At 40.3% G+C, this 25,326-nt stretch overlaps 1 protein-coding gene across 3 annotated transcripts; it reads right to left on the bottom strand.

Annotated features, from left to right (window-relative positions):
• Nucleotides 1–448: 448 nt before the first annotated feature.
• ST3GAL5 (ST3 beta-galactoside alpha-2,3-sialyltransferase 5) lies at nt 449–25,105 on the bottom strand. 3 transcript variants are annotated; one of them, XM_074147700.1, is made up of 8 exons: nt 25,018–25,105; nt 23,155–23,305; nt 13,100–13,221; nt 11,219–11,327; nt 8,620–8,960; nt 7,074–7,260; nt 4,332–4,490; nt 449–3,072 (listed from the first exon to the last, which is right to left on the bottom strand). In XM_074147700.1, exons 3-8 carry the CDS (start codon nt 13,135–13,137, stop codon nt 2,809–2,811), a joined length of 1,098 nt encoding a protein of 365 aa, XP_074003801.1. In that variant the 5' UTR covers nt 13,138–13,221; nt 23,155–23,305; nt 25,018–25,105; the 3' UTR covers nt 449–2,808. The 3 variants fall into 3 exon arrangements, with proteins under 3 accessions (XP_074003801.1, XP_074003800.1, XP_074003799.1); XM_074147699.1 differs by lacking the exon at nt 23,155–23,305 and having other exon boundaries at nt 11,213–11,327; nt 25,018–25,102; XM_074147698.1 differs by lacking the exons at nt 23,155–23,305; nt 25,018–25,105 and having other exon boundaries at nt 11,213–11,327; nt 13,110–13,219.
• Nucleotides 25,106–25,326: the final 221 nt, after the last annotated feature.

Raw genomic sequence — 25,326 nt, 5'->3', positions numbered from 1 at the left:
GGCGTATCCACAAGGGATGATGCAGAGTCTTTGCAAAGCATAAGATCTGGGACACAGCAGCACGCACACACACACACAGCTTTTTTTCTTATCGCACCTCCAGAGAGACTGAGGCACAGACCAGAAGCTGCCGTCTCTCTCCACCATTGAAGGACACACACCCTTGAATCTCAGGCTAGTGCTATAACCTAGTCTGAAATACTCTCATACTTACCGTATGGTCAGTGTTGAGATGGATTCTCTCTTCCAGGCACCAGAGAGCTAGAACTCCACTGACAAGTATTAAAAAGGCATAAGTGAAAGGAGAAAGAATTAAGTATCATCAGCAATTAATTCCCCTCTTCTTGAGTGCCTGGGATTGCATCGAGACTTTCAACTGAACCAGTAAGACATACAAAATCCTTAATACAGGAGGCAGAACAAATTGCAAACTGGGAGACACATACATAAGTAGAAAGTGGTTTCATCAGTTTATTGCTTTTTGCAACCTGAACTTTGCTGCCATTTCACGGATGGTCAAGTCTGTGCAGGCGTGTTCAATGCAGCATTACACTACCACAGAGAACAACGTTTCATCACAAGCCATAAAACTGGTGGGAAAACAATCTAATCCTACATCAACATAATTCCAGAATTTGACAGTAAATACAGCATCTCCAAAAAGCTATTGGCATTTACATTAATCAACTGATTATTTTAAAGTTACTGAATAAAGCAAAGTGGTGAGGGACCAAGTGCTCTGAAACACATACTTTTGGTGCATTCAGAATGTCCTCCCAATACACACATTCCAAACTATGACAGATGAAATTAAGGTACTTCACTTCCAGTTTAAATAGCAGGAGAAAATAATTAGCACATTTTAATATATTAACTAAAAGACTATCTGTATAAAACTCTTCACACATGAAATATTTTTAAATTAAACAATATAATTATTATAAGAAAAACACAGACTAGAAATTTATTGCCAGTACAAAAATGAATATGTTTCATGGAGGAGAAGTTAGATTAATATTATTGCTATAAACACAAACAGTATCAGAGACAAAAATCTGCTTTTGAAATTTGCTCACCATCCACAACTGGCTTTCAAGGATGTATAGGTACATGGGACTTATGAAAGATGAGGTCCAATGATCTGGTGTCATTTTATTGCCTTTTAGTATAAAGGCCAGAAGCAGTCTGCTCTACTGCCTTCTAACATTATCATTCATTAAATCATCTCTTCATGGAAAAAAAAATGAAAATAAAAAATAAAACCCCCAACCACCCTACTCTTGCTTTCCCACATTAGTATTTTGAAAACTTAAAACTATAGCTACATTCATATCTTTGCCCATAACAACAAAAAAAAAAAAAGTGGGAATGTTCACCATGTGGAGAGTCCATGACTATGAACAATGTTTCTAGGCCAACCTTTGAACAATTTGCTTATGAGTTTTCATTCTCAATGAAAGCATTGTTCGTATATTGTAGCTTTGAGTAATAATACTACTCAGTGCAAACACGGTCATTCCTACTACTCTACTAGTAACAAATTGAAAATGAACACCAAAACCTGCTTGCAGATTCACACAGTCCAGTTTCTTTGCAATGCACTGATTTCCAGTCACATGAACATTTCTCTACAGTTGTTTTTTTTTTTAAGTATGCTGCTTTCAGCAGTTACCTAGCTTGCTACTAGATCATACTACAACTTATAGACACTCACCTAGCTGCTGACTTAAACAACTCTACCTCTCTCTTCAATTAAATAGCCAATGCTAGAGTTCATATGGGTTATTATCACTGTAAACTATTAAGGTTACGATAACTCTAATTTATTATGTAAAGACCATAAAGTAAACCAATGGAAATTTTAGCTTAGTCATCAATTCTATTATTGCTAAATGGAAGACTTATACAAACCAGTGTTTTATAGAACAAGAAATTCTCAAGTCACTGGAAAAAAAAAAAAAAAAAAGGTGTGGGGGGGAAGGGGCAGATTTTGCCACTTCTTTAATTGCGGTAGCTGAGCTCTGCTGCAGATCAACTAGTTCGAAACATCTGTGATTTATCTAGGTCTTAAGGACTGGAAATGATGAAAGATCTCATTCAGGTGAAAGTCTCCTACTGGTTAAATCCTCCTATAGTGTGCCCTGCGCCCTAACATGCCTCATGATAAAGCAGGATTCTAACCAAATACATTAATGCATCAGTGATTTTAATATCAATCATGAACACCAAAGTACTTACTATTCAGTTGTTGCCACAACAGTTCCTTTTCCTTCACCTCCACTCCCACATTGCTCCTCCAACCCCCAAAAACAAAAGAATATAAATATTTGAGGGAGAAACATAATGCTCAAACTAAAAGAAATTAAAGACTTGAGAAGCATACGCCTTTCTTTTCATGGCATGCATGAAAAGGAGTCATACACCAAAAACTGGATCAACAAAGACAGTAGTTCAACAGAAAATAACTCTTGTATGCTGTTAGACAGCTCGGGCTAGCGTTGTGCGTACCATATACATCTGAAAACAAAAACTGCTTTTCCTCAGACAACATAAAATATTAAATATTTTAAATGGATCTCTTTCAACTCCAAGTTGTATTTACATAGTTATCCACAAAAATGTGCAAAGTAAAACTTGACATCAAAATAAATTTAAAAGTCCAACAAATTGAATGTGACATTCAAAAAGGCAGCAGAGATTCCACATCCATTCTATACACACTTTAAAGAAAACTTAAGACAGTGAAAAGTTTGTTCCAGCTGAACCTCTGGAAATTTAACAAATCCAAACCATGCCACGCTTCAATTGCTAGCTGTCTTTGCCACAGAATTCACAATGTATCCCACCAGTGAGGTCTTTGACAACATTTTCTTTGATCAGTTTTTGTAGGAATTTTGTTTCACTTGTCACATTGTGCATAGTTTGTCCGTTCATGGCAGCCATGCAGAGGTTGTTGTAATAGTGCAAAGGTGTGCTGGGCTGATCGAGGTCATATCCAAATCCTGCTAAGCTCACTTCATCACATAAATGTGTGGCCAGAACAACTGCTGTGACCCCAATTGTAGGTACATTCTAAAAAGGGGGAAAAAAAACAAGCCTGCTGAATTCAAATATATTCTCCTTTGCCAGCTTTATAAACACTTTAGAAAACTTAACAGCTCTGTATTCCCTCTCCTCACTTAAAACTGTAATCAATTAAACAATCAATTGCAGCTAAAACTTAAAATCAATTAAGGGATCAAGTAAAACTAAAACCTTCAGAACAAAATACTAGTACAACTTGAGTATTTGCCTGTAACAAGACTTTTGGCTGTCAACAATCTTTTTTTGTGAAGGCAAGACGCCCTATTACTATGTAGTTAAACTGCAAGTGAACCCCTGCTCTAAACACTCAAACAACTCCTGATGCGCAGTTAAACTTGACATTTCTTGATGTACGCTTACTTCAGTCTGAAGCAACAGGCTCTCTAACAGTATTCTTCAGAATATGACTTTTCACCGAACAACCCCGAGGAAGGCAAGTATACTACAATACAACTAAAAGATATACAGCTTGGTATGTTACACTATTTTTATAAATAAGCGCAAGAAGATCCTTCAAACACTGTGCAATAACGCTACCATTAAATGTTGTCACACAAAAGCTAAAGAGACCATTGCTATTCTTACTTTTCATAGTTCAAGAGAACTAGTGAAATCCATTTTCTCAAACAAATAACTAAAATAACAAAAATGCAGCGTATAGTCAAATTGGGCAACTCATCACTCCATACTATTGCTGGAGCGAAGGACATCGAGGTAGGACATACCTGTCAGTTGCTATTGAGCACACAGGCATACACAGCAATTACAACAGTTGGAAGGTTGCTTTACACTGGCCTGGTTACCATACTCCATCTGCTTTCCCTGCAGCCGGAGACACATCTGTCTATAGCTGATTGCTGCCTTGACTTAACAGGGCTGCTCTTAACACACTTAACATACATCAACTGCGCATTTTGAATATTTAACACCAGTCACAATGATGTGTGAGTGAACACACTGTAGAGGAATGAATTTATGTCTCACTGCATCCAACTGCTTTGTAGAACAGGCCATTTCATGTCAGCATGCGCAGGCATAATAACTCATCTAAAGTGAGCTGAAATCCTATTTTGATTTTACACAAGAAAATACCAGAGTTTTTCGAAAGCGCATTAGTTTCCCTATTACTTGAGACCCACCCTGAAACTGCAGAGAAACTATATTGAAGGAAGAGCCCAAAACTTTTTTCTGTTACTTATTTTACTTTGTGTTTTATGGCTTCCTTCTCCTAAAAGGAAACTTCTTACCTTATCCCAACCCCAGAATTTTGATCTAGGTTCAGGGAACTGTAAAATGTCCAAAGCTGTCTCTTTGATGATGACTGGATTCAGAATCCGAAACTGCTTTGACATAAGAGGAATTTTCTCAGCAACCTCCTTCCAAAAGAAGAGTCGCACGGACAGAGGCTAAGGGAAAAAAAAATAAAATAATTCAACAAAGGCAAACTCTGAGACTACGAAGTGTATGGCAGATACAGTACACAAGTTACAGAATTCATAGGTGATTCTGAGAAATTCAGAAAACAGTTTATAGCTAAGGTGGTTCAGGAATACCAGTGTACAGCTTAAGCGACTGACCCAGAAGAGGAAACACCTTCAAAGTGTTTGGAATTGCAGAGAGGACAGCAGAGGCACAAGTTGTTTATTCTTAATATTTGACTGCACTTTGTGTTTAAATCTATCAACACATCCACCAGCACTTCCAGTTCTTTGGACCTTCCCCAGCACAACTGAGCAGGAAAAGGAACTACAGTTTTCCACAAACATTAACCAGGTATTCTGAAGTAAGCACTGGATGTAAAAAATTTTTGCTCAGGCTTTGAAGTGAACAGCTGTTTGACAGTATCCACCTAGTGATAAACGTAACACTTCAGAAAAGCATTTACACAAGACTCGGAAAACTAGATTCTGATCTCATGCCACTTGCAGTCAATTAGATGCATGCTAATGGAAAAAACAATAGTAAATCAGCCTCATTTTACAAATCTTTCCATATAATGCATAACACTAAGCAAATGATAAAACTGATATAGCTGCAACAAAGACCTATATTTTTTAGGCTTACTGTTAACCTCACATAAAACTCTACAGCAGCTTAAACTGGTCAAATCCAGGTTGCCATGGTCCCATCTTCCCACCTGTGCTCTAAACAAATTTTCTTAAGTACCAATGCCTGCATAGAGAGCTGAACCAACCGAAAGCCTAGTATTTAAGAAGAGATGTATGTTTTAAATTCACACAATCACAGAGCAATTGAGGTTGGAAGGGACCTCTGGAGGTCAAGAAGTCCAACAACCCTGCTTAAGCAGGGACACCTAGAGCCGATTGGCCAGGACCATATCCAGATGACTTCTGAATATCTCCACAGATGGAGACTCCACAACCTCCCTGGGCAACCTGTGCCAGCACTCAGTTACGCTCATAGAAAAAGTGTTTCCTGATGTTCAGATGGACCCTCCTGCGTTATAGTTTGTGCTCGTTGCCTCTGGTCCTGTCGTTGAGCACCACTGAGAAGAGCCTGGCTCTCTCCTCTTTGCACTCTCCATTCAGGTATTTATGTACACTAGTAAGATCTCCCCCTGAGCCTTCTCTTCTCTAGGCTAAACAGTTCCATCTCTCTCAGCCTTTCCTCATAAGAGAAATGCTCCAGTCCCTTAAGCATCTTCATGGCCCTTCAGTGGGCTCTCTCCAGTATGTCCATTCCCAGATCAGTCCCCACAACTGGCTCTCTGCTCCAGCAAATACACCAGAACAAGAAGGAAGGTGGGAATGAGCAGATCTCCACCTAAGCCATGAAACAAGAAAAAGTACTCTTTTCATAAAGCATATACTTCAGTCTTGTAACTGACTACCAGAGGATGTTGCAGATGCCAAAAAACAATCACTCTTTCAATCCTCAAAAACCAAATTTTAAAACAGAAAGCCATCCGTGTCCTAGTCATTCTTCAAAATCAAACCTTAAAACATTAAATAGCCAGATAGCTTGTAAAAAAGTAAGTTAGGGATTCAACTCAACTTAGAAACCATCTGGTCATCAAAACTACCACACTGATCCAGAGGAGGTCATAGACTAACATTGTCCTGTCCCTGGTGAAAAAAAAAATCAGGGACTTCTTAAATTTGTGCAAATTCATGTATTCAGGAAAATCTCTCCTCTATAAAACACTCAGATTGTTCAAAACAAGGCTATATCCCTGCACACACTCTCTGGACTCAAGCAGTAGTAGTAGACAATCATGGTCAGTATTAAAGAGACCTTCCACATGCTCTCATGTTGTAAAAATCACAGAATTACGAAGGGAACTTGGAGTACCTAAACCAGTATGTGTCACATTGTTAAAAAGCTTGTCAAGCTTTCTTCTAAATCTCTCTCAATAGTTTAAAGCACTTGTTTTCAATCTGTGGTCAGAGAAACCTAGCTTTTGGTTTTCAACTTGCAGAAATTATCTGCCTGCAAATTGAAAGAGGGGAAACACACCGATTTAAAGACAGTTTGGAAACACGGAACCTTTCTATCAGTTCCTTGGGAATTTCTGCACTTCTTTAAATACTCAGTGAGAAATAAATGACGTTTTAATTTTTAAGCCACAGACAAACGTGAACTAACAACTATGATGCTGCAGTTACACATTAACTGCAGGTACGCCTATTGTAGTGGCACAGACTTTAGCTGTTTAAAAAAAAAAAAAAAGACTGGCATTCAGAAATCTCATTTCTATTTCAGGCTCTGCAGACTTAACAAGTAACTTAAACCTAATGTGAAACGAATTCCACTTTAGTAAACACTCAGTATGTCACATAGCTTGGTATAAACCACAAATATCTTCAGGAAAAAAGTGCTACTGTCAGCATGGGGCTTCAACATGAATGCTGGTACCAACTGTAAAAATATCCTCAGATAAAAAAACAGGAAGTAACAGATCAGCCACCTTCTTAAGCATTAGAAAACACTCCAAAATCACGGGTACGTAACACTGCCACATTACATACCAAGGTTTCATTTTTCACCATTGCTTGAAGCCAATTGAAATCAACACTTTTAAACAAAACAGCCACAAACAAGCTAGCAGGAGGGTACTCATGTTCAGAAAGGGGGGCTCCTTCTGGGTAAGTCATCCGTATGGTAGTTTTGTTACCAACATGATCTGTGTATCCTTGAACTGGTGCATCATTTAACCTAATAAAAAAAAAAAAACCACAACACACAATGAAGAGAAACTGTATTTGATAAGTATGGGTCACAATCTCATTAAAACATCAGACACTAAGCAAAGAACTTTTATACAGCCCACAAATTTTTAATGGAGTGGAGCTTCTCAGTATCTCCATGTTCCTCGCCTCACACACTCATCCATCCCTTATCTTTGAGAGGAAGTCAATTCTATTTCTGGATTAACTGGCACAAGCGGAAAACTTCAAGAAGAAAAGCTTTAATCGAAAAGTAACTTAAAACAGCATTGCAGAATTTCATAATCATTGCCTTGTGCCAACTCAGAGTATTACATGCAGAAAGGCATTCAAATTCTCTCTTCAACACTATGTGATGCATCCTGCGGGTTTACATCATTCCACCTCACCAAAAATTTCAGATGCTACCATACTGCTGACAAGAACAGCATCATCCAGCTCCATCAGTTCTGAAGAAGAGCATTAAGTCCCGCAAACTTTTCTGTACCAATAGAAAAGTCACCTTCACGCTGACAGCTCTAATTTCAGAGAACAGTTAATGCAAGTTCTCTGCGCCTCCACATACCAACAGGTTTGTTTACCTTTGTATAAGAGCTATTGACGCACTGTATCAAGTCTTCCCTTTTTAAGAGGAGCAAGACTCAGTTTACAAAGCAATTTCGGAAAATGCTTGTACTTATTTCTGACTTTACATGATTCACAATACAAAGGAGAGTTCCAGCAGTAACGTTCAGAAGGCACGAATACAGAGCATGTATTCATTTAATTCAGACTTAGAAAACATGGGTAATCATAAAAAGCATGCACTGATCTTGTAAAGGTAAGGAAAGATAAACATGCTACACAGTGTGTAAGCATACTGTATACTGAAGCACCAGTTAATTTTTATTGTGTTTGAAATAGCTGTTATAAAAAAAAAAAAAAATCCTTCAAATAAGCATCCCAACTAACCAAGGGGAAAAAAGGCAGAGGTGAGTCCTCTTCTGAAAGCCTACATCTGAAAGCTTAAACATATGCGTGGATAAAAAACAGGGTTGTCAACTTGTCTAAGATTTCACTGGTTTCTATCTCAGTTCTAACTATGTTTTTTGGGGGGGGTTTTGGGTTTTTTTCTTTTTTTGTATCTGAAGTCCACAAATAATTACACTGAATTCCTGCTTGTGAACGTGACAAAAATGTGACATAAGACTTCAAAGTTTATCAAGTCACAAGTAAATTTCTTAAAAGCACTTTCAGAAATAGTTTTATAAGTTGCATAAATGTTGGAGATACTTTCCCCTTAAAAAACAAAAGTTAGCTCACAAAGTGAAGTTGAAGTAGTTGGAATCCTTAAATTGAAACTACGTACCTTATAACAATATCAAACTGATTCAATAAGTGACCCAGCTCTGACCCATGAAGGATTCCACCGCTGCCAACAACAACACAACGCTTACAGTGTTTTGACTTCAAATCTTCTGGCAAATCGTGCTCAGGTAAGAGTTCAAGGAGATTTTTAAGCTTATCAAAGAACTTGTGAAATCCAAAAGGAGGTTCATATTTAAATAAGCCATCTTCATTTATATTTTTTCTTACGAAGGGAGATATGTCCATGCTATATTTCTCCGCAAATAACTTCCTCATCTCTTTCTTCACATAAGAAGGCCGGCACTGTTCCTGCAATGCAGCACTGGCATACTGTTGTGCTCTCTAGAACAAAACACGCATGATTTCTGTCAGGAAAGCCAGCTTCAGGAACATACAAAACCCTGTTAACGCACCCCACCAGCCGACCACCAGCATTTTAGCAAACAGAGGTTTATAAAGCAAGCTTAAACATGGAAACACCAGACATTTTAAAGCGTTCACTCAAACACAGATACTAACCAGTGCAGGGTGAAAACCTGCAAAGGAATGTCTCTTCATCACTTAAATCTGGATAGGAGCTTTTCTAAAGAATAAATTAGGCTACCAAAAGAGATCAGTGAAAACAAGTCATTTGAGAACATTTATACTGTTACTTATAAGAACAGATTAAAAACCGAGACGTACTTATACCGATCTAATTCAGCAGTAAGATGACTCAGGTCATGCAACTGAGCAAGTGAAATTCTACTCCACTGCTCAATTGCATGACCTGAGTTCTACCTGCAGCAGGATTTTACTAGAGACACATCCACCGGATAAAAGTTCTGTGCAATGGCAGGCTGAACTTGCTTACTGATCAAAATGAAGGAACACTTCTTTCAGAAGTATTGCTAAAGTGGTATTGCTAATGACTAAAACACAACTTCAAAAAGAATGCAAGGTGGAGGTGTTTCAAGTCTTCTTTCAAAGACTAGTCACCAAAATAAAAGACTAAAATTCCATATTGCATAGAGAGATGAAGCTGTCAGATAAAACGACACATTGATCCATCTCACTAAAAAAAAAAAACCACACACAACAAAACAACCCTATTCATGTACATTTTTTAAAAATGTGTAGTGGCAAGCCGGTATCTGATGTAAGGAAGAAGAGAAATAGCATAGGTATTAGTTTTATCGGTTAAAATAAAAATCTTTTTGCATATTTTCTTCCCCGATACAACTCTGCTGATCTTTCTTCCACTGTAATAAAAAAACCCAAACCCATGAGCAAACACAGAGGGTAGAGAACCTAGTGTTAACTCAGTTCCCCTTCTATAGTGTTAAGGAAAGGGACATGTGTATCTGGGTGCACAAGCAAGGAAGTTGTGCTGGTTTTATATTTTTTTTTAAGCAAGACTGTTCTACAGAACTACCTCTGCCACTGTTAACAATGGTCTCTGCAAGTCTGGGCATAAACACTACACTTCCTCCTCGGCAAAGCACAACTGCGCAACCTCATGCTGTACTTTGCCAGCAAGAGTCAGTGCATCTTCAGAAAAGCCTCATTTTTAAGGCTGACAGTTGTGCATCCTAGCAGTAAAAAATAATGCCAATCACTTGACAACTTCCCCAAACCGTTTGCAATCAGCTATTACCTCACTAGAGAAAGAGCAATGCTATTTCCTCATCCTGCATCTAATACAAAATGAATCCTAAGACAGCAATAAACACAGTCCATGCAGTCTTTAGGTTTGCTTGGCTTAAAATGGTGGTTATTTGGAAGCAAGAATAGGTTATTGAGAAAAGAAGTCAGTCAAATGAGAAGAAAAAGGGAGCAAAACATTCACTGAAGAAGGTGGGAGAGGATCACATGCAGTGATGCTGAGACTGTTATATTAGGGCTTCAGCTGTAAGTTGTGCCTTAGTCTTGAGACACTGAAAGAGAAACGTAACAAGTCTAAGCCAAGGTAGTACTGTTAAAAAGAGCAAACAGGTTAAGTAGCAAAGGCAGAGAAATGTCAGCAAGAATTAAGAGAAAGCTTTATTGGCATCTGTTACACCATCGTAAAAAACACATGCAAAACTAGTTGAAGTTAAGTAGCTGCTACCTTAAATAAATATGTGAACCAAGAGCTGCACCCTCCTGCACATTTGCCCTGTGAGTCCAAAAACACCTGAGCAACTACAAGGCAAAGCAGACTGGGGAACTGGCTTAGGTAAAAATAACCTGTTGGTTTAACATGTTGGGTTTGGGGATTTTTGAAATTTTTTTAAAATATGTTACTTTTCATTTGCATCAATTTTTTGATCACCAGTGTCATCTGCACTGACACAACAGTATGATGACATGCCTATTTCAAATAATTCTTATTCTTAACAGTCACAGTTATCTCATCTTACCCTTAAAAATCCAGTTTCTCTGTGCACTTCTTGTCACTCCACAAGAACAAAAACCAGAAGTTCTACAGCATGTAATGAAGAAAAATATATTTTTCCCTTACAGGATAATTTCAGTATTCTAGTTCTTTATTATAGACCCCTATAACTCTTATACTGTCAATTATTAAGTTTTTTTTTAAGCCACGTTAAAAAAAAAACCAAAAAAATACCAACCCTTACACGATCAAGGTCCACATATGGCATTTTTGTTCTGTCACATTCTTCAGGTCCAAAACGTAATTTGAGGATATAAAGGAAGCACCCTCCCACTACGAACAGTGCAAGAAGCCTAAAAGCAAAGAGAAGGGTGTAGGGGTAGGAGAAAGGAGAGAAAAAACCAAAATCATCTTTTTTTCCAGTAATCCATCAATTGCTAAATGAGTATTTTTAAGCAAATTTAAGGCAGTTGAAAAACTTCAAGTGCATTTGATTCAAACCAGGAAAAAAAAAAAAAAAAAATATTGCTTTGTTCACTGCAAGTCTTTCACAACTCTTTAGCTACCTTCAGGAAAGTACAAACATGCATAAAGAAAATATTGCATATTGACACTGATTCATGCAGTTCTATACTTGAATCATATACTTTAAATGCATCTCTGATGGGTCAAACAGCTCTCCTCATCTAAAGAAACTAAAAGACACTTTTGTTCTCCTGCTTTAAAGGGCAGCTTTGTTTTGAAATCTGTATTTTCATGCAAGTTAAAAAAGAGATGGCACTTCAAATTTCAAGATTTTGGGTCAATGGACAAGACTCATAAGCAAAACTTTCCAGCAAACTCGAATGCAGGATTTAAATGCTCAGATTCATCTTGAAAAGCCTAATTTAATTATTTACATCCCCCAAACATGCAGAAGAAGAAAAAAACCTTTAAAATTGAGTAATACAGACTATTTGTATTTTTGATCTACCAATTTCTCATTCCTAAAGAATTTCACTGTTCTCCAAGTACTCACTCGGCTCATTTCATGTCTAAAACAATTTGCAAAAATTACATCATCATTTGGTTAGAGTTGTGGCTGTTGCTCAAGCATGTACGCTGAGCTTTATTATTGATTTTCATTTCCTATGGTTTCTTAAGAACTGGACATCTGTTTAAATATCTTAAAAAAATATATACTACCTACTAAGAGTTCATTGCTTCTTGAAACTCTTTCAGATTAAGTTAATACAGGTTTTCAAGATTTATGCTTATTAAAAAGCCCGTACCATACGGGCTAATAGATACAATCTTGGCACCTTATTTTAAGGTGGCCACTGGAAAAGCAGCACTGTTCTTGCATCTGATTTAACTACATTAAACTTTGCACTGGTAAGGGGTCTAAAACTTTCATCAGCATGTTAGGTTGCAACCCCTGGAAATCAGCTAACTGGCAGAACCAGGAGATTCACAGCTGATGAATGAGGCTAATTTTCCTCCACAGAGGTTTATCAAGTATCTCTAGATTCAGCTGGGGCTGCACCATGATTCAGGTGCTCAAAACACCAGAGGGTATAACAGTTTGGCTTTGGGTTTTTTAAGCTTTAAGATCTAAAAATTCATGCAGCAGAGAGGCACCACAGTAGTGAGCTTTTCTGGTTTAAAATATGGTTCTGGAAGTACACTAGTACACACTCCTTAATTCCAATCTGATGTTAAACTACAAACAATGGAGTAATGAAGATTTTGTGATGGAGCATGCCAGAAGTCTTCACAAATTAACTATGTTAATAACAAATTAACTACCTCCCCAAAATACCCACTAAACATCTACTGCCCCTCAATTTCTTCAGTGTTCAGACTGTACAAAAACCTCAACATTGTTACTTCTCTGGATACAAAAAAGACTGGAAATACTTGCAAGTAAAATACTGGGATCTCACACTGGCTTAGGAAAACAGATAGTACTACGAGAAAGCCTAGGCTCCTCAAAGTGTTTTAGTTGCCCTGGGACAGTTACGTGCCTAACCCTCCATTCAGTTCCTGTGGCAATCTCATCCCTTGATTTTTGCAACCTTTTTGTAACTGCCCAGGCTAGAGGGAGAGCAACTGACCTTTATATTGCCATGACAATGACACTTACTTGCAAGTACCTTTTAAAAACCAGCTTGGTCTTCTCATCTTCACGTGCAGTCACCTTACACCATTGCACAGGAGGTGAACAATCACTTTTCGGCTTCACAGAGCTATTGTCACTCAGCATTGCTGTAAAAAAGAAAAAAAAAATATCATAACTTCTTCTGAATGGAAAAAAATTCAGAGGACATCCAATGACTGCTAATTTACTGTTTCCCAGAGAAGTCTGTGATTCTTGTTCATCTTGTCAGAAATCCTGAATCGCTTCTGACTTATTTGTGATCAGGAATATACTCATTTCAGATACGCCGCCAGGACACGATTCTAAAAATGTGTACGTGTTTCCAGGTATAGGTCTTTGCATTCTTCATGAGCCTGAAGTTTAATAATTGCAATTACATCAGTTACTGTCAAACACTATTGTTTGATCTTGGTCAAACACTGTTTCGTTTGAGCAATTATTAGACTCCAGACAGGGGTTTAAAAAAAAAAAAAGAAAGAAATATATATATATACACACAGTATGCTCAGGGTATTTAGGATCTCTGAATCAAAATGTCCAAGCACTACACTACCCTGCAGGCTTCAAGCACGTTCCCAGCACGCACAACCTGTACAAACCATCCTATCCTCAAAACCAGAGCCTGCATCTCAAATCAACTCCCTGATTTCCCTGAGGTTAAGCAAACCTCTCTCTCAATGGATTGAATCTACAGCTAACCTCTTCAGAAGCCCCAATGACGTGGTCAGCAACTTCAGCAGCAAGCACCAAAGAGGGCAAGCAGGAAATGTTGTCTGACACACAGCAGGACCAGGAGGCTGCCAGCACCAGGGCAGTTTCTGTGCACAGCAACAGCTCACCTCCAACCAACAGTGTGAACCCAGCAGGAGCACACCATACTCCCTCACAGATGGGCAAGTCACCAATCATTAGCTAAGGAGAAGTGACCTCACTGCTTACTGTTTGTAAGCTACCACAAGTTTCTATCAGCATGCTTAAATTCCAGTTTTGGAAAGAAAAATGGAGGCTGGCACATCAACTTCTTACAGGCTGCTGCCATTAACCAAAGATCTGAGCAAACAAGGAAACACCACACAAAGCCTACTCATATGAGCCTGCTGGTTTTGCCCTGAAAGGAGAAGGGATATGGGCAAGGGTTTTTCCTGCCTTACCAATCTCCAGAAGCAGCACTCCCTTTGATCAGTCAACCATGGAAGGGTGCAGCCTGATCCTCCACAGTGGAGAATTTCAGCCCTACTTGTTCCCTTTGATCTCAGTGCTTAACCCTCTCTGCTCTCCACTGCAAAGATGTTCACGCTCTTCTGTTCTCTTGCCAAGAGCTCTGTCACAAGAACTTTCAAAAAAGGCGGGGCTAAGGGAAGGCTTTTATCTAGGGATGATTTTCCACATTCTCTTTTCCACTCTACCTCCTTTTATTTTATATGGTGATATGACCCATTTGACCTACCCTTCAAAACACTGTTTGTTTGAACAAACAACAGATATTCTTAAATACGAGGATGAAGGAGCTGATGAGACAGAACATCCCCTCCAGATCTCAACTCCAGTCCACTGAAATTTCAGGGATATCTAATTCAGAAGAGGACTCAAAGTCAGTCTCTCTTTGTACAGTTATGCATCATCTCTCAGTAACAAATTTGACATGCATGGTAGAAGGTCAAAAGCCATAAATATTTGGGAGACTAGGTAGCACAAGAAGAGATAAAGATCAACTCCAGCTTCTTAAGTCCTTTGAAGAGCAAACAATAGTTAAGTGGTGCTTTCTACAGTAAATAGTCATAATCCACAAAACAGAGCAAGGAGAAAAAGAAAAAAAGCCTAATGGTTTTTGCCATAGGAAAATTTCACCATTTACCTCAAACATAGATAACTTGGTTATTATGATACTACCAAGAACCTCAAATTACCCACCTAGCTGTATTTATTAATTGAACAGACTCTGAGCTGTCACACCCATTTGTCAGCCTTTGTCACAAAGCAGCCATACCTTAACACCTTTTAGCAGATCTGAAAGCACTGCACAAACAAAAGTCAGTACCATTACATTTGTCCTGGAACAGGGTAAACCTAAACCCAAGGGGTGACACTCCAAGGTCCCCCAGAATGCTAGCAGTTAAGCTGGAAATCAAATCTAGCTCCAGTCTCCCACACAACCTGTCAGGACACAAGACAGCAGATCACACAGAACCTATCAAGCCTTCCAAGCTCATCATTTTCTCAGAGTAACATCTCGTCTTTACTGGCTGCATCTGTATCACTGAATAAAAACAGCACCAAGGAGCAAAACTCAGTGTTGACACCACTACCCCGCATTACAAGTCCATTTTGCTCTCAGCTAAGATTTGCAGCAAATCAGTCAAGTCCACACAGGTACAGGCCCAGTGTCCATCAGCAAAATTTGTTACAAGAACCATCCAGTTACGGATCACCAAGGTGAACTGTTCTACCTTGAGATGTCCACTGCCAATCCAGCAGGACTTGTGCAATTAGCTTATACTCCAGGTATGACAAATGTCCTTCCCGACACACTACGCAGGCAAGATAACTAAGTGCCCCTTATCATTACCTGGGACCCAGTACCTTCATACCAAAAATGACAGGTCCACAGACGACAGGTGTGTGCTGGCAACATGATCCACAGAGATCATGTTGCCAGCATGCACAGGGAGCAGCCCCAGTTCATGGAGCCTGCCAGTATGGTTACACATGGCACACAAAATAAGCGGCGATTAGAAGACACTGCAGAGGAGAGTGTGACAAAGCCTGCAAACTATGTGGAAACTCCAGGATTCCTCCACATACTACAGGGAGTACCAACAGCCAGATCACCTTGGAGGAGGCTGGCTCAGATCGGCACAAATAAGGGGCACTCAGCACTGTTTGGCAAAAGAGAAGGGGGTCGCTCACTGAGATGGATGGGTTACTGCATGGACATGTTCATGGATGTGATCACTGAACACTGCATATGCCTAAACTACAACATACAACAAAATAATTACATCTGTCAGTTCCACGGATCTCTACATACATGGCTGGGGAGAAGTCTAAAATGGAACTTTTCGTTTTTAAAAAGAAAAAATGCTGAATAAAAATCAGGAAACAAGCTTCAGCCATTTACACGACAGAATAACACAGGTAATAATTCGCTTTTGGCTAAACAACATAAGAGGTAACTTGGTCAGTCTATAGGAACCTAGATCAGAACGGATTCTGCACAACAGAATCAGTCAGACTGGCTATCAGAGGGTCCTGCTACCAGGAAATCATTGTAACAATGTACCAAGTGACATCCTGAGGCCGGACCACAGTACTGGTAACATTTATGAGGGAACACTCCAGATAAAGCAAGTATTTTCCAGCAGTTTGAATCAAATCCATGAAGTCTTTCAGCTTGAATTACAAGAATAAGGTTAAAGCCTCACTACCTTTGCTTTGCTCAAAGCAGGTTTTTATTTCTTTGCAAATTAGTCTTTCCTATTCTAGGACCAAAGTTCTGTTGTAATTTCACAGAAAGACTTGCTTGTGACAGACTGCTCAATGTATATAAAAATTTGTATTGCCTAACGGCACTAACATATTCCTGGAATCATCCTGCAGCATGGAACAACACAGCCAAACTCCTGCTGTATAAATCATCAAAAAAGAGTGCTCTGCAAACAGCACGCTTTTAATCATTTCTAAGGGTGAGAATTTCCTACTACAGAATTGTATGCAGAGTTCCTACAACAGATGCGCTTTTCATGAAGCCTTTCAAAACAAAGGAAAGGCTGCAAGAGATCTGAAAGATGGAGAAGGAACTGAAGAGGTGGAGAGTGATGAAGCAGAAGGGAATTAATGAGGAATGCAAGCCTGCAATAAGCGAGTGCTATCAGAAAGTCTTCCCTGCCTCTGAGCAAATAAATTCCAGTCATCCCCAAATGGTTGCTTCACTCATCCTGGATGTGCAAAAAGGAACGAGAAACACAGAGAATTGAATTATTCACCTCAGCACATCCTTTCCGAGCCAACTCTTAGTATTTACTGTGCTCAATGGTTTTGTTTAATTTGTTTATATAACTGAAAGAATGTCAGTTTTCATTTCATTTGCAACAGTCTACTTTAGGTTGACTTTTGTCAATTCTGCCAGTCTGTTCTTGATCAGAAAAATACATCTATCCAGCACTGCATTTTTTTTAAAAAATTACTCAGGGTTTGATCCTGCACTCTTATCTAAGTAAGCCAGCATCTTTTACTGGCTGGAATGGCATAAGTGTGCTCAAAAGAGCAAGGTCAACAGTAACAAGCACCTGGAAGCACACCTCTCCCACAGTCTTCCTCAGCTTAAAAAACAAAACAAAACAAACCAACCCACTATGAGTTTACAGAGAGAACGACAACAGTTAAGAAACCAAGCACTAATGACAAGCTGGCCTATAGCATCCAGATTTTGTTGTTTGCCTACAAACACCACTACACCCTTTCAGAAAGGGGCAGTGCTACCAGTTATTTTGGGAGCCACAAATGCAAATGTCTCAATATGCACACAAAAGATGTCTCAGTAGTAGTGCTGTATTACAATCACATTTTGCGTTGACGTTTCCATAGCTACTCATTGTGGTGTAATTAGCAAGAACTCCAGGGACTTAAATTCGCTTTTCATCTACTGAACTTAAGTGATCTGTGTAAAGCTGCTGCAAAAGCTAAATTGTCCATCAGTAGTAATACACTCCAAAGCTTCTTGTGGTGTTATTCTTTTCACCATAATTCACTTTTGTCTCATTGTTATTCTTAAGTAGACAACATTTCCACACTTGGAATATTTCAGAAGCAATTAATTTAAGCCTTCAGGATGCCTTTTTATGTAGGAATGCTAAAAACTAAAAATTAGTGGGTGTCAAGTTGTGTGACCACTGCCACACCCTGAAAAATTGTATTTTGTTACATACAGCACCTGAATTTACCTAAAGACAAGGACTCTCAGCCACCGCTGTTTGAGTGCCAAGTGTCACCAGGCATGGAGACAGGACCAGACCAGCCTGCATGAGAGTGCTGAATAAGACATAAACTTACATCCCTCATCACTCTCTCATTAAGCCCTCAGAACTCCATGCGGGTGATGTTTCCACTTACCTCCTTCCCTACCAATTCAAGCACATTCCCACCTCCCCACACACCAAGGGTCCAGTTAACAGCCTCCACGGGTGAGCTCAGAATTGTATGCGGGCAGGTACCATTCCAAAAGAACTGTGCAGGCAAGGATCAGAGCCATAGAGCATGGACAGTTACTGTCAGTCGGTAACTCTTCATGCAGGAGCTTATTCCCCAGATCTATGCGAGTCCTGCACACAGGCTGTTATTCGCCACTTTTCTTTTACCAGAGCCCGTGGGGAAGCTATCCTAAGCAAGCCACTGCTGACAGCCCAGCAGGACGAGGCATCTTCTGTTCTACAGTTGTATAGCATCTAGCACAACACGATCTTGGACTACACCTGAAGCTCGTGGGAGTGGAAAACATGAAGTAACTTTCCCTCACATAGTACCACCAGAAGTAGCAGAAACAGCCACCTTTACAGCAGAGTCATCAGCAAGGCAGCCTACCTCACGGTCTTGCTGCACAATGGAGCCCTTGAAGTTCATATAACAAGCTCAAGAAGCTTGCAGTGTAAGGCCCACAGCCACTGAAACCTGAAAGTAACACCTATATAAAAGAATTACTAATCAAGAGCAACAGGGCTTGAGCAGGCAGTGAAGCAGAAGGTAAAAAATAATGCAAAAATACCCCCAAGACACCTGCTCGTTTCAAGACCCCTCCTCTAAATCAGATACACATAAATTACTTATGAAACACACTTTCAGAAACAGTAAATGATAAGCTACTTGGTTTAGAGCAACATTTATGTTTCAGAAAAGAAATGTGAAGTTAAAAGGCAGAGAAGGTGTTTTCACATAGAATAAACTTGAGCAAGACACTCTTCATTGAGATGCTGTCCACATTATCAGTGATGAATTCTGCATGAACTTCTGGTTCTGAGACTTTTTAAAACAACAAAAAACCCACAGACATACTGCAGAATTTTATGCAAGGAGTTAGAAGAGTACGTTTAAGAAAAATTAAGCCCATTACAGACTGTTTCCTCTAGGACACACTTGGGGAAAAACAGATGACAAAAATTAAGTGACAACTACAACACTGATGTCTGTCACTACTTGTGAGGGCTGTGTCCATAAAAAGATTACACATTTTAATCTATCCTCATTATTGACCAAAAAGATGAGATACTAGTTTTCATTAAGACTTTCAAGACTGATATATTTGAATAGAATAGTATAAGTTTATGTAACAACATGAAAAAGTGTTTGGTAAAATTTATAGGTAGGATTAATTTTGTTTGCTTCTGCAGTGCTGAAACCCACAGAGATCAAAAGTAAGGGCTGAGATTTAAAAAAAAAAAAAAAATTAATTAGGTGGTAGGTTTCGTGGGGGTTTTGTGGTATTGTGTTTGGTTTTTTTTTTAAAACAAATGTAAAAAATGTTTAAGAGCCATCCGTTAAGCAGAGCCTCTCAGTTGAAGAAACCTAAAGATATGAAAAATTTAACTTCTTTATCTTCTGTTCTTTTATTAGGAATGTAATTAAAAAATTGACTTAGAAATCAGCATAAAATTCTCCCAGTTCCCTCCCACATCCTCAGATCCTGTTCAACTCTCTTTATCGGGCAAAGTAGTATTGACTTGGGGAATTTTTAAGTAATATAATTTATTGCAAATTAATACAACTTCTAATCACCAATTCTGAGAAAAGAAAACAAACAACCCATGAGTAAAAATCTTATTTGGTATTAGAAAAACCCCAATCAACCTGGAACAACATACGTGGAGGTTTTCAGAAGACGGGTTGATACAGTGCTTAGAGACATAGTTTAGTAACGTGGGGGGTTTTTTGTATGGTTTTCTTTTGGGTTTTTTTTAATCAGAGTTAGGTTGATGGTTGGACTAGATGACCTTAAAGGTCCCTTCCAACCTAGACGATTCTATGATTCTATGATCGTCCTCTAGCAACAGACACTCCAGAAACTGCAGCACAGTGAAGGACTGCCTCACTTTCCAATGACTTCTGCAGAAGTGAATCCAAATTTTTAAGCCAGATGTTAAGCACAGGTTTAACAGACCAGGAAAGCTAATAGAAAAGCTGCCCAGATGTTGTAATTGGGTTTCAAACCTATACAAGGAAAGTAAAAAGCCTTTTATCTGAATGGGCCCATTTACTCATAGTGACAAAATACTCAGGAAAAAGTGGAGAAAGAAGAGGAACAGACAAGCTATCCCAAAGGAACTGTTTCTGATTGGGATATCTTTTTCTATAACATTATAAATATTGAAATACTTTCATTAAAACTCTTTTTCAGTGGTACATGACAAAAATCCCTTAAAACCACAAGCATGAGGAAAAATTCCAGAGATATTAAAGATCTGAGGCAGACTTATCAGGGACACGCTGAGGCATGAGAGACTCTTGCATTATAATCTGTAGCAATGTATTAGCTGTTGGATATTTATCTTCAAATAACCCTCTGATCATCATCCTACCACTTCCTAGCAGAAACAGTCATAAGATATGAAAAGACAGCAGCCTAGGAGCTGTTGCATATTAAGAAACTGACAGCTTCTCATCGGAGGAAAAACCAGAACTAAAGTTAAAAATTAGATGCTTCTGTCAATTATTTCTTTGGTTGCAACTATATAAACACTACAGTAAAGTCAATACTTCAACATATTTAGGTATTTGATAAATTTTCTCTGAATATTATCTCCTTAGCACCTATTACTATTGAATGAAAAAAAGCATTTGAGAAACGTGCCTTTTCTGATGAACAGTAGAGTCTGTTGTTTTGGTTAATTTTATAAAGTCAATAGAAATAATACATCCTTGATGGCAGAAAGAAGTTTAGTCTACAATATGGTTATAAGCAACTACAACAGGACATTGATTACATTGACGTATAACATATCTTATAAAATGAACTTACCAGTCAGAGGTAAGGCTTTTTATTCAGACAATAAAACATAAAAACAAATGCCGGTACGATCTGCAGGTCATTTGGTCAAGATCTGTCTTCTCAGAAAATGAGAACATAATACAGAATCCTACAGGCGTGGACGCAATTGCCAAGAAGTGAAACAAGAAGCAAATGAAAATTTCAGAGCAGTTGGCAGACACTCTCAAAGGCATCAACCACCAACTAACTCACAGAATCACTAATAACCTTACAATACTATGTTTATTTGCCCAGCCTTTTCCTTTAGGAAGTATACACATAGCTAGGCTACAACCTGCTCTTAACTTTGGGTCATCCAGATTGAACACAAAAAAACTGGTTCCAGTTCAAATTTGATTCAGTTATTAGCAAAATTAGAGATATTCAGAGTGTAACACCATCATTTCCTTTCAGCAGCGTTCACAGGAAGCTTTTTAGATATTAATAGTGCCTTCTAAAATAATGTTATAGGCAAAGAACTCTTAGTGGGGTTCTGAATTACAGTTCAATGTTCGAAACAGGGGTTACCCTCTTGATTTCACTTCTGCCTCGGCACCCTCTTCTCTAGTCAAGCTTTCTAAGCTTTTCTGTGAAAGCCTCTTTCAGGTGAGGAACAGCAAAAATCCATAATGCATATACACAAGAAACACTTAAGAGGGCAGCTGATGCTTTGCAACAGACAAAACCAGTATCTGAATATGGAATTTTTCTGACTCCTAAATGAGCCACAGAAAGTCAGTATTCCAGCCAAGCAAGAAGAAAAGGGTGAGTTGAAGCACTGCTGTTGTGGACAGTGTAGTACTGAAACGATACGTCTATTTCTTGCAGAGGAAGCTTTTGACCCCCCCTTGTTTGTTTGGGGTTTTTTGCCTTTTGTTGTTGTTGTTGTTTTTTAAAGCAAATCCTGATTTTCCCTTTTATGTTACTTGTGTAAGAAACGGTGGCCTGCCTGCTGCGGGTGTTCAGAACCTGAGATCAGACACTCCCCTCAGCATCTGCCAAAGCCAGCTAACACACAGGAAGAACAAATTGCAACATACCAGCAGGCAGCTGCTACTCAGAAACCCCTCCCGTGCACATCTCGCACCCTCCTTGCCGCAGCACGTCCTCCTCCCCAGGCCCGCAGACCCTGCAGATGTGGAAGTGCTGCTCCGCTTCAGTACTTTGAGGAAGAGCCTCGCCAGTCAGGAAGGGAAGAAGAGAGCACAGTGTATCCGCACATCACCTACCACCAGCTGGACAAGTTCATCTAGCACAAGTGGAAGATTTTTCTGAGCCCCTGCAAGGAAGCCAAAGCAAATTAGGTCTTTCCTCTTACATGGCAAGTTTGAAGAATAAATATTCCCTAAAAGAAATGGTCGGAAAAGACAGGGTATAGCATTGGTCTTTACCGGGCTAAGGAAACATGCCAGCAGGCTTACACAGCCAAGATGTTTCATATTACATCTGAATTATGCAGCAGAATAGCACCGAACAACTGGTAATTATGGAACAATGTTAATAGTACAGCAGCATTTTTACCACAGTACCATCTAACACTCCAAGAGATCATGGTAAAAATCACACTTGAGCCTATAGAAGCAAAAGAGGAGATACCAAAAACCTCCCATGAAGAAAAGGCTTAAAAGGAAATTGCAGCATAGCCAAGAACATTGCTGGAACCAATTTTAGTGCTTAACTTCTGAATTCAACACTTGGGGACCTAACAGGAACAGGTTACAGAGAGAGCTGCTGAGACAGGTGAAGGAAGAGCTGCTCCCAAGGAGATCAGAGAGCTCAGTTTGTCTAGCTTTGAGAAACAGGTTGAGAGTTGAGCTTAGATACACCAATCACGTAAACACGAAAGTTGAAAGCAAACAATTCAAACAAAAGGACAATGTTAGCACACAGCAAAAAGTGGTCATAAATAAATATGGACTATGAGCAAAAGATTCCTGAGCAGCAAAGGAATAGCCTTTCCATAGGAGTAATGGAAAATAACAACCTACACAAGTTTTAAGAAAGTTCTTAATAATTTATAAAAGACCTTATGAGACACAGTCGCCTGCAACAGGGGGGACTCCTCCATGATCCAGAAGCCCTACGTCCAAATGACACTGTGCAGTTTTGAATTGTTGGATATGCCTGCTGCAGATGCTTTAATCTGTTGTGCTTGAGTAGGCTCCGTTCAGGCTCACCTGTAATTTGAAAATTACTCCATGACAAGTTTGAAGTGTTGGCTGGGTCTTGTTCAGTAATTTAGCCTTTATCAAAATTCAAGACCTACTGAAGTTCTCCAGGCTCTCTTATCTAAACAAAATAACCCACCCTCCAAACACCCCAACCCCACAGCAATCTTGGCATGTTCCACATCTGACACCTAAACTGATATATGTAAAATAAACAAAATTAAGCATTTTAGCCTACTTTCCTCAATGAAAGGAAGTTTCTGCACTTTGCACTTTGTCTTCCTACATCCTGCCCCTGCCTGTCAGTCTTTTGGCCAATTTAATCAAACTCTCCAGAAGAGAGGATGATAAATCCCAAGAAGTTCCAGGAAACCAAAGGTAAGACGAGCCCTTTTATCATCAGCCCTGAAAGAGCAGCCAACACACCAAAGCACTTGAGTGCACTAAGTCTCCAGCTGCATTTTGACCTTTCAATGAAGTTCCCTGCATTTGCTGTCTCTTGTCCGGTTACCAGAGGGCCTGGGAGACAGCTCAAGGTTTCCTGCCGCGTGATCTAGAAGAGAGATAATAACCTCACTGCAGCAAAACAGATAGAATAACACAGCCTGCAGGAAAACTGCACGCCACTTCCAAATTGCATCTGTACAGTCCCATTGTTTAAAAACATATATCCAGTTTAGACACATAAAGAACATTTATTTCAACAAGTTTCCTTTAGAAAAGCACTATGCATCTTTATTTATATTTTTTTTTCTCAGAATGATAAAAAAATAAACATTTACCATGGGAAAGCTATTTACCTCCAGTAATTTTACGAACATTTCCCATTCATTTCCATAACTAAAGAGAGCTGCAAAATAAACATCTCTCCTCTATCAGCCTTGTATCTTGATCTTATACTGAAATATAAGAAAATAAAAATAAGAAGCTTAGCACAAAAACCTCATTTTCCTGAGTAGTGCTGAAGAAAATAAAAAAGGTTTGGCAGCAGCAGCAGAAGTCACTTCTGTTTCGCATCTGCATTGCTCCCAAGCGGGAAAAGACAAAATCACCCACAAAAAGGCTATCGCAACCCACAGACAAGCAGAAGGCTATAAATTTTATTTCAGAAGAACAACTCCAGCCAGCCTCAACTGCATTCCTCTCCCTCCCAGGAGAGGCCCAAGGCAGACCTCACTTCCATCGCTCATCTGCTCAAGACCTCGCAGCTGCCACCTCCGTGCCCAGAGACCTCCCCGGCCCGGCGTCTCTCTCCCGGGAGAGATCTGGAAACCACGGTCTCTGCTGGGCACGTCCCGAACACCTCAGCCCCACACCGCAGCGTGCTGGACGTGGCGGCCTCACCCGGGTGACCCTGCAGGCCTCCGGGCACCCCCGGCCCGCTGAGAGCGCCGGTCCCCGTGACACCTAAATACCTCCGGGACTCACCGCCCCCTCAAAAAACACCCCCAAACGTCGGTACCTTCACGCCTCAGCGGCACCACAGACCTTTCGAGGGGGGCGACAGAGGCCCCCGGGGCGCTTCTGAGGGCAAAGCCCCCCTTAGCACCACCGCGCTTCCCCTCAGCGCCCCGGCTCCCCTCCACACACCCACAGGCCCTGCGCCTCCCTCCCCTCAAAAAAAACCACCACTACCCTTTTCCCTCTGCAAATTACCCCAAACCGCCGCCTCGCACCCGCAGGCAGAGGGTCTCCGCCGACTCCCCGCCGCCGCCGCCTACCTGCGCTGGGCTTGGTGCAGTCGCGTCGCCTCCGCATCGGGGCGGGCGGCGCGGCCCCGCCGCAGGTAACGGCTCCGCGGGAGCCGGCGGAGGAGGTGGGGGGGGGGGCTGCGGGAGGCGGGGGCGCGGCGGCACGTGGCGGAGCGCAGCCAATGGGGGCCGAGCGCGGCTCCGCAGCGGGGCGGGGGGGAGCGGGGCCTGCGCGGGGCCGAGGGGAGGCAGCGCTGAGGCGGCGGCCGAGGGGGACAGCGGCAGTCGCTGGCCGCTGGCAGAAGTGCCCTGAACGTTCCGCTCCTCAGCCTCTCGGCG

The sequence above is a fragment of the Numenius arquata genome, chromosome 5, assembly GCF_964106895.1.
Source record: "Numenius arquata chromosome 5, bNumArq3.hap1.1, whole genome shotgun sequence".
Lineage (NCBI taxonomy): Eukaryota > Metazoa > Chordata > Aves > Charadriiformes > Scolopacidae > Numenius > Numenius arquata.
This window is presented reverse-complemented; position numbering and strand designations above follow the sequence as displayed.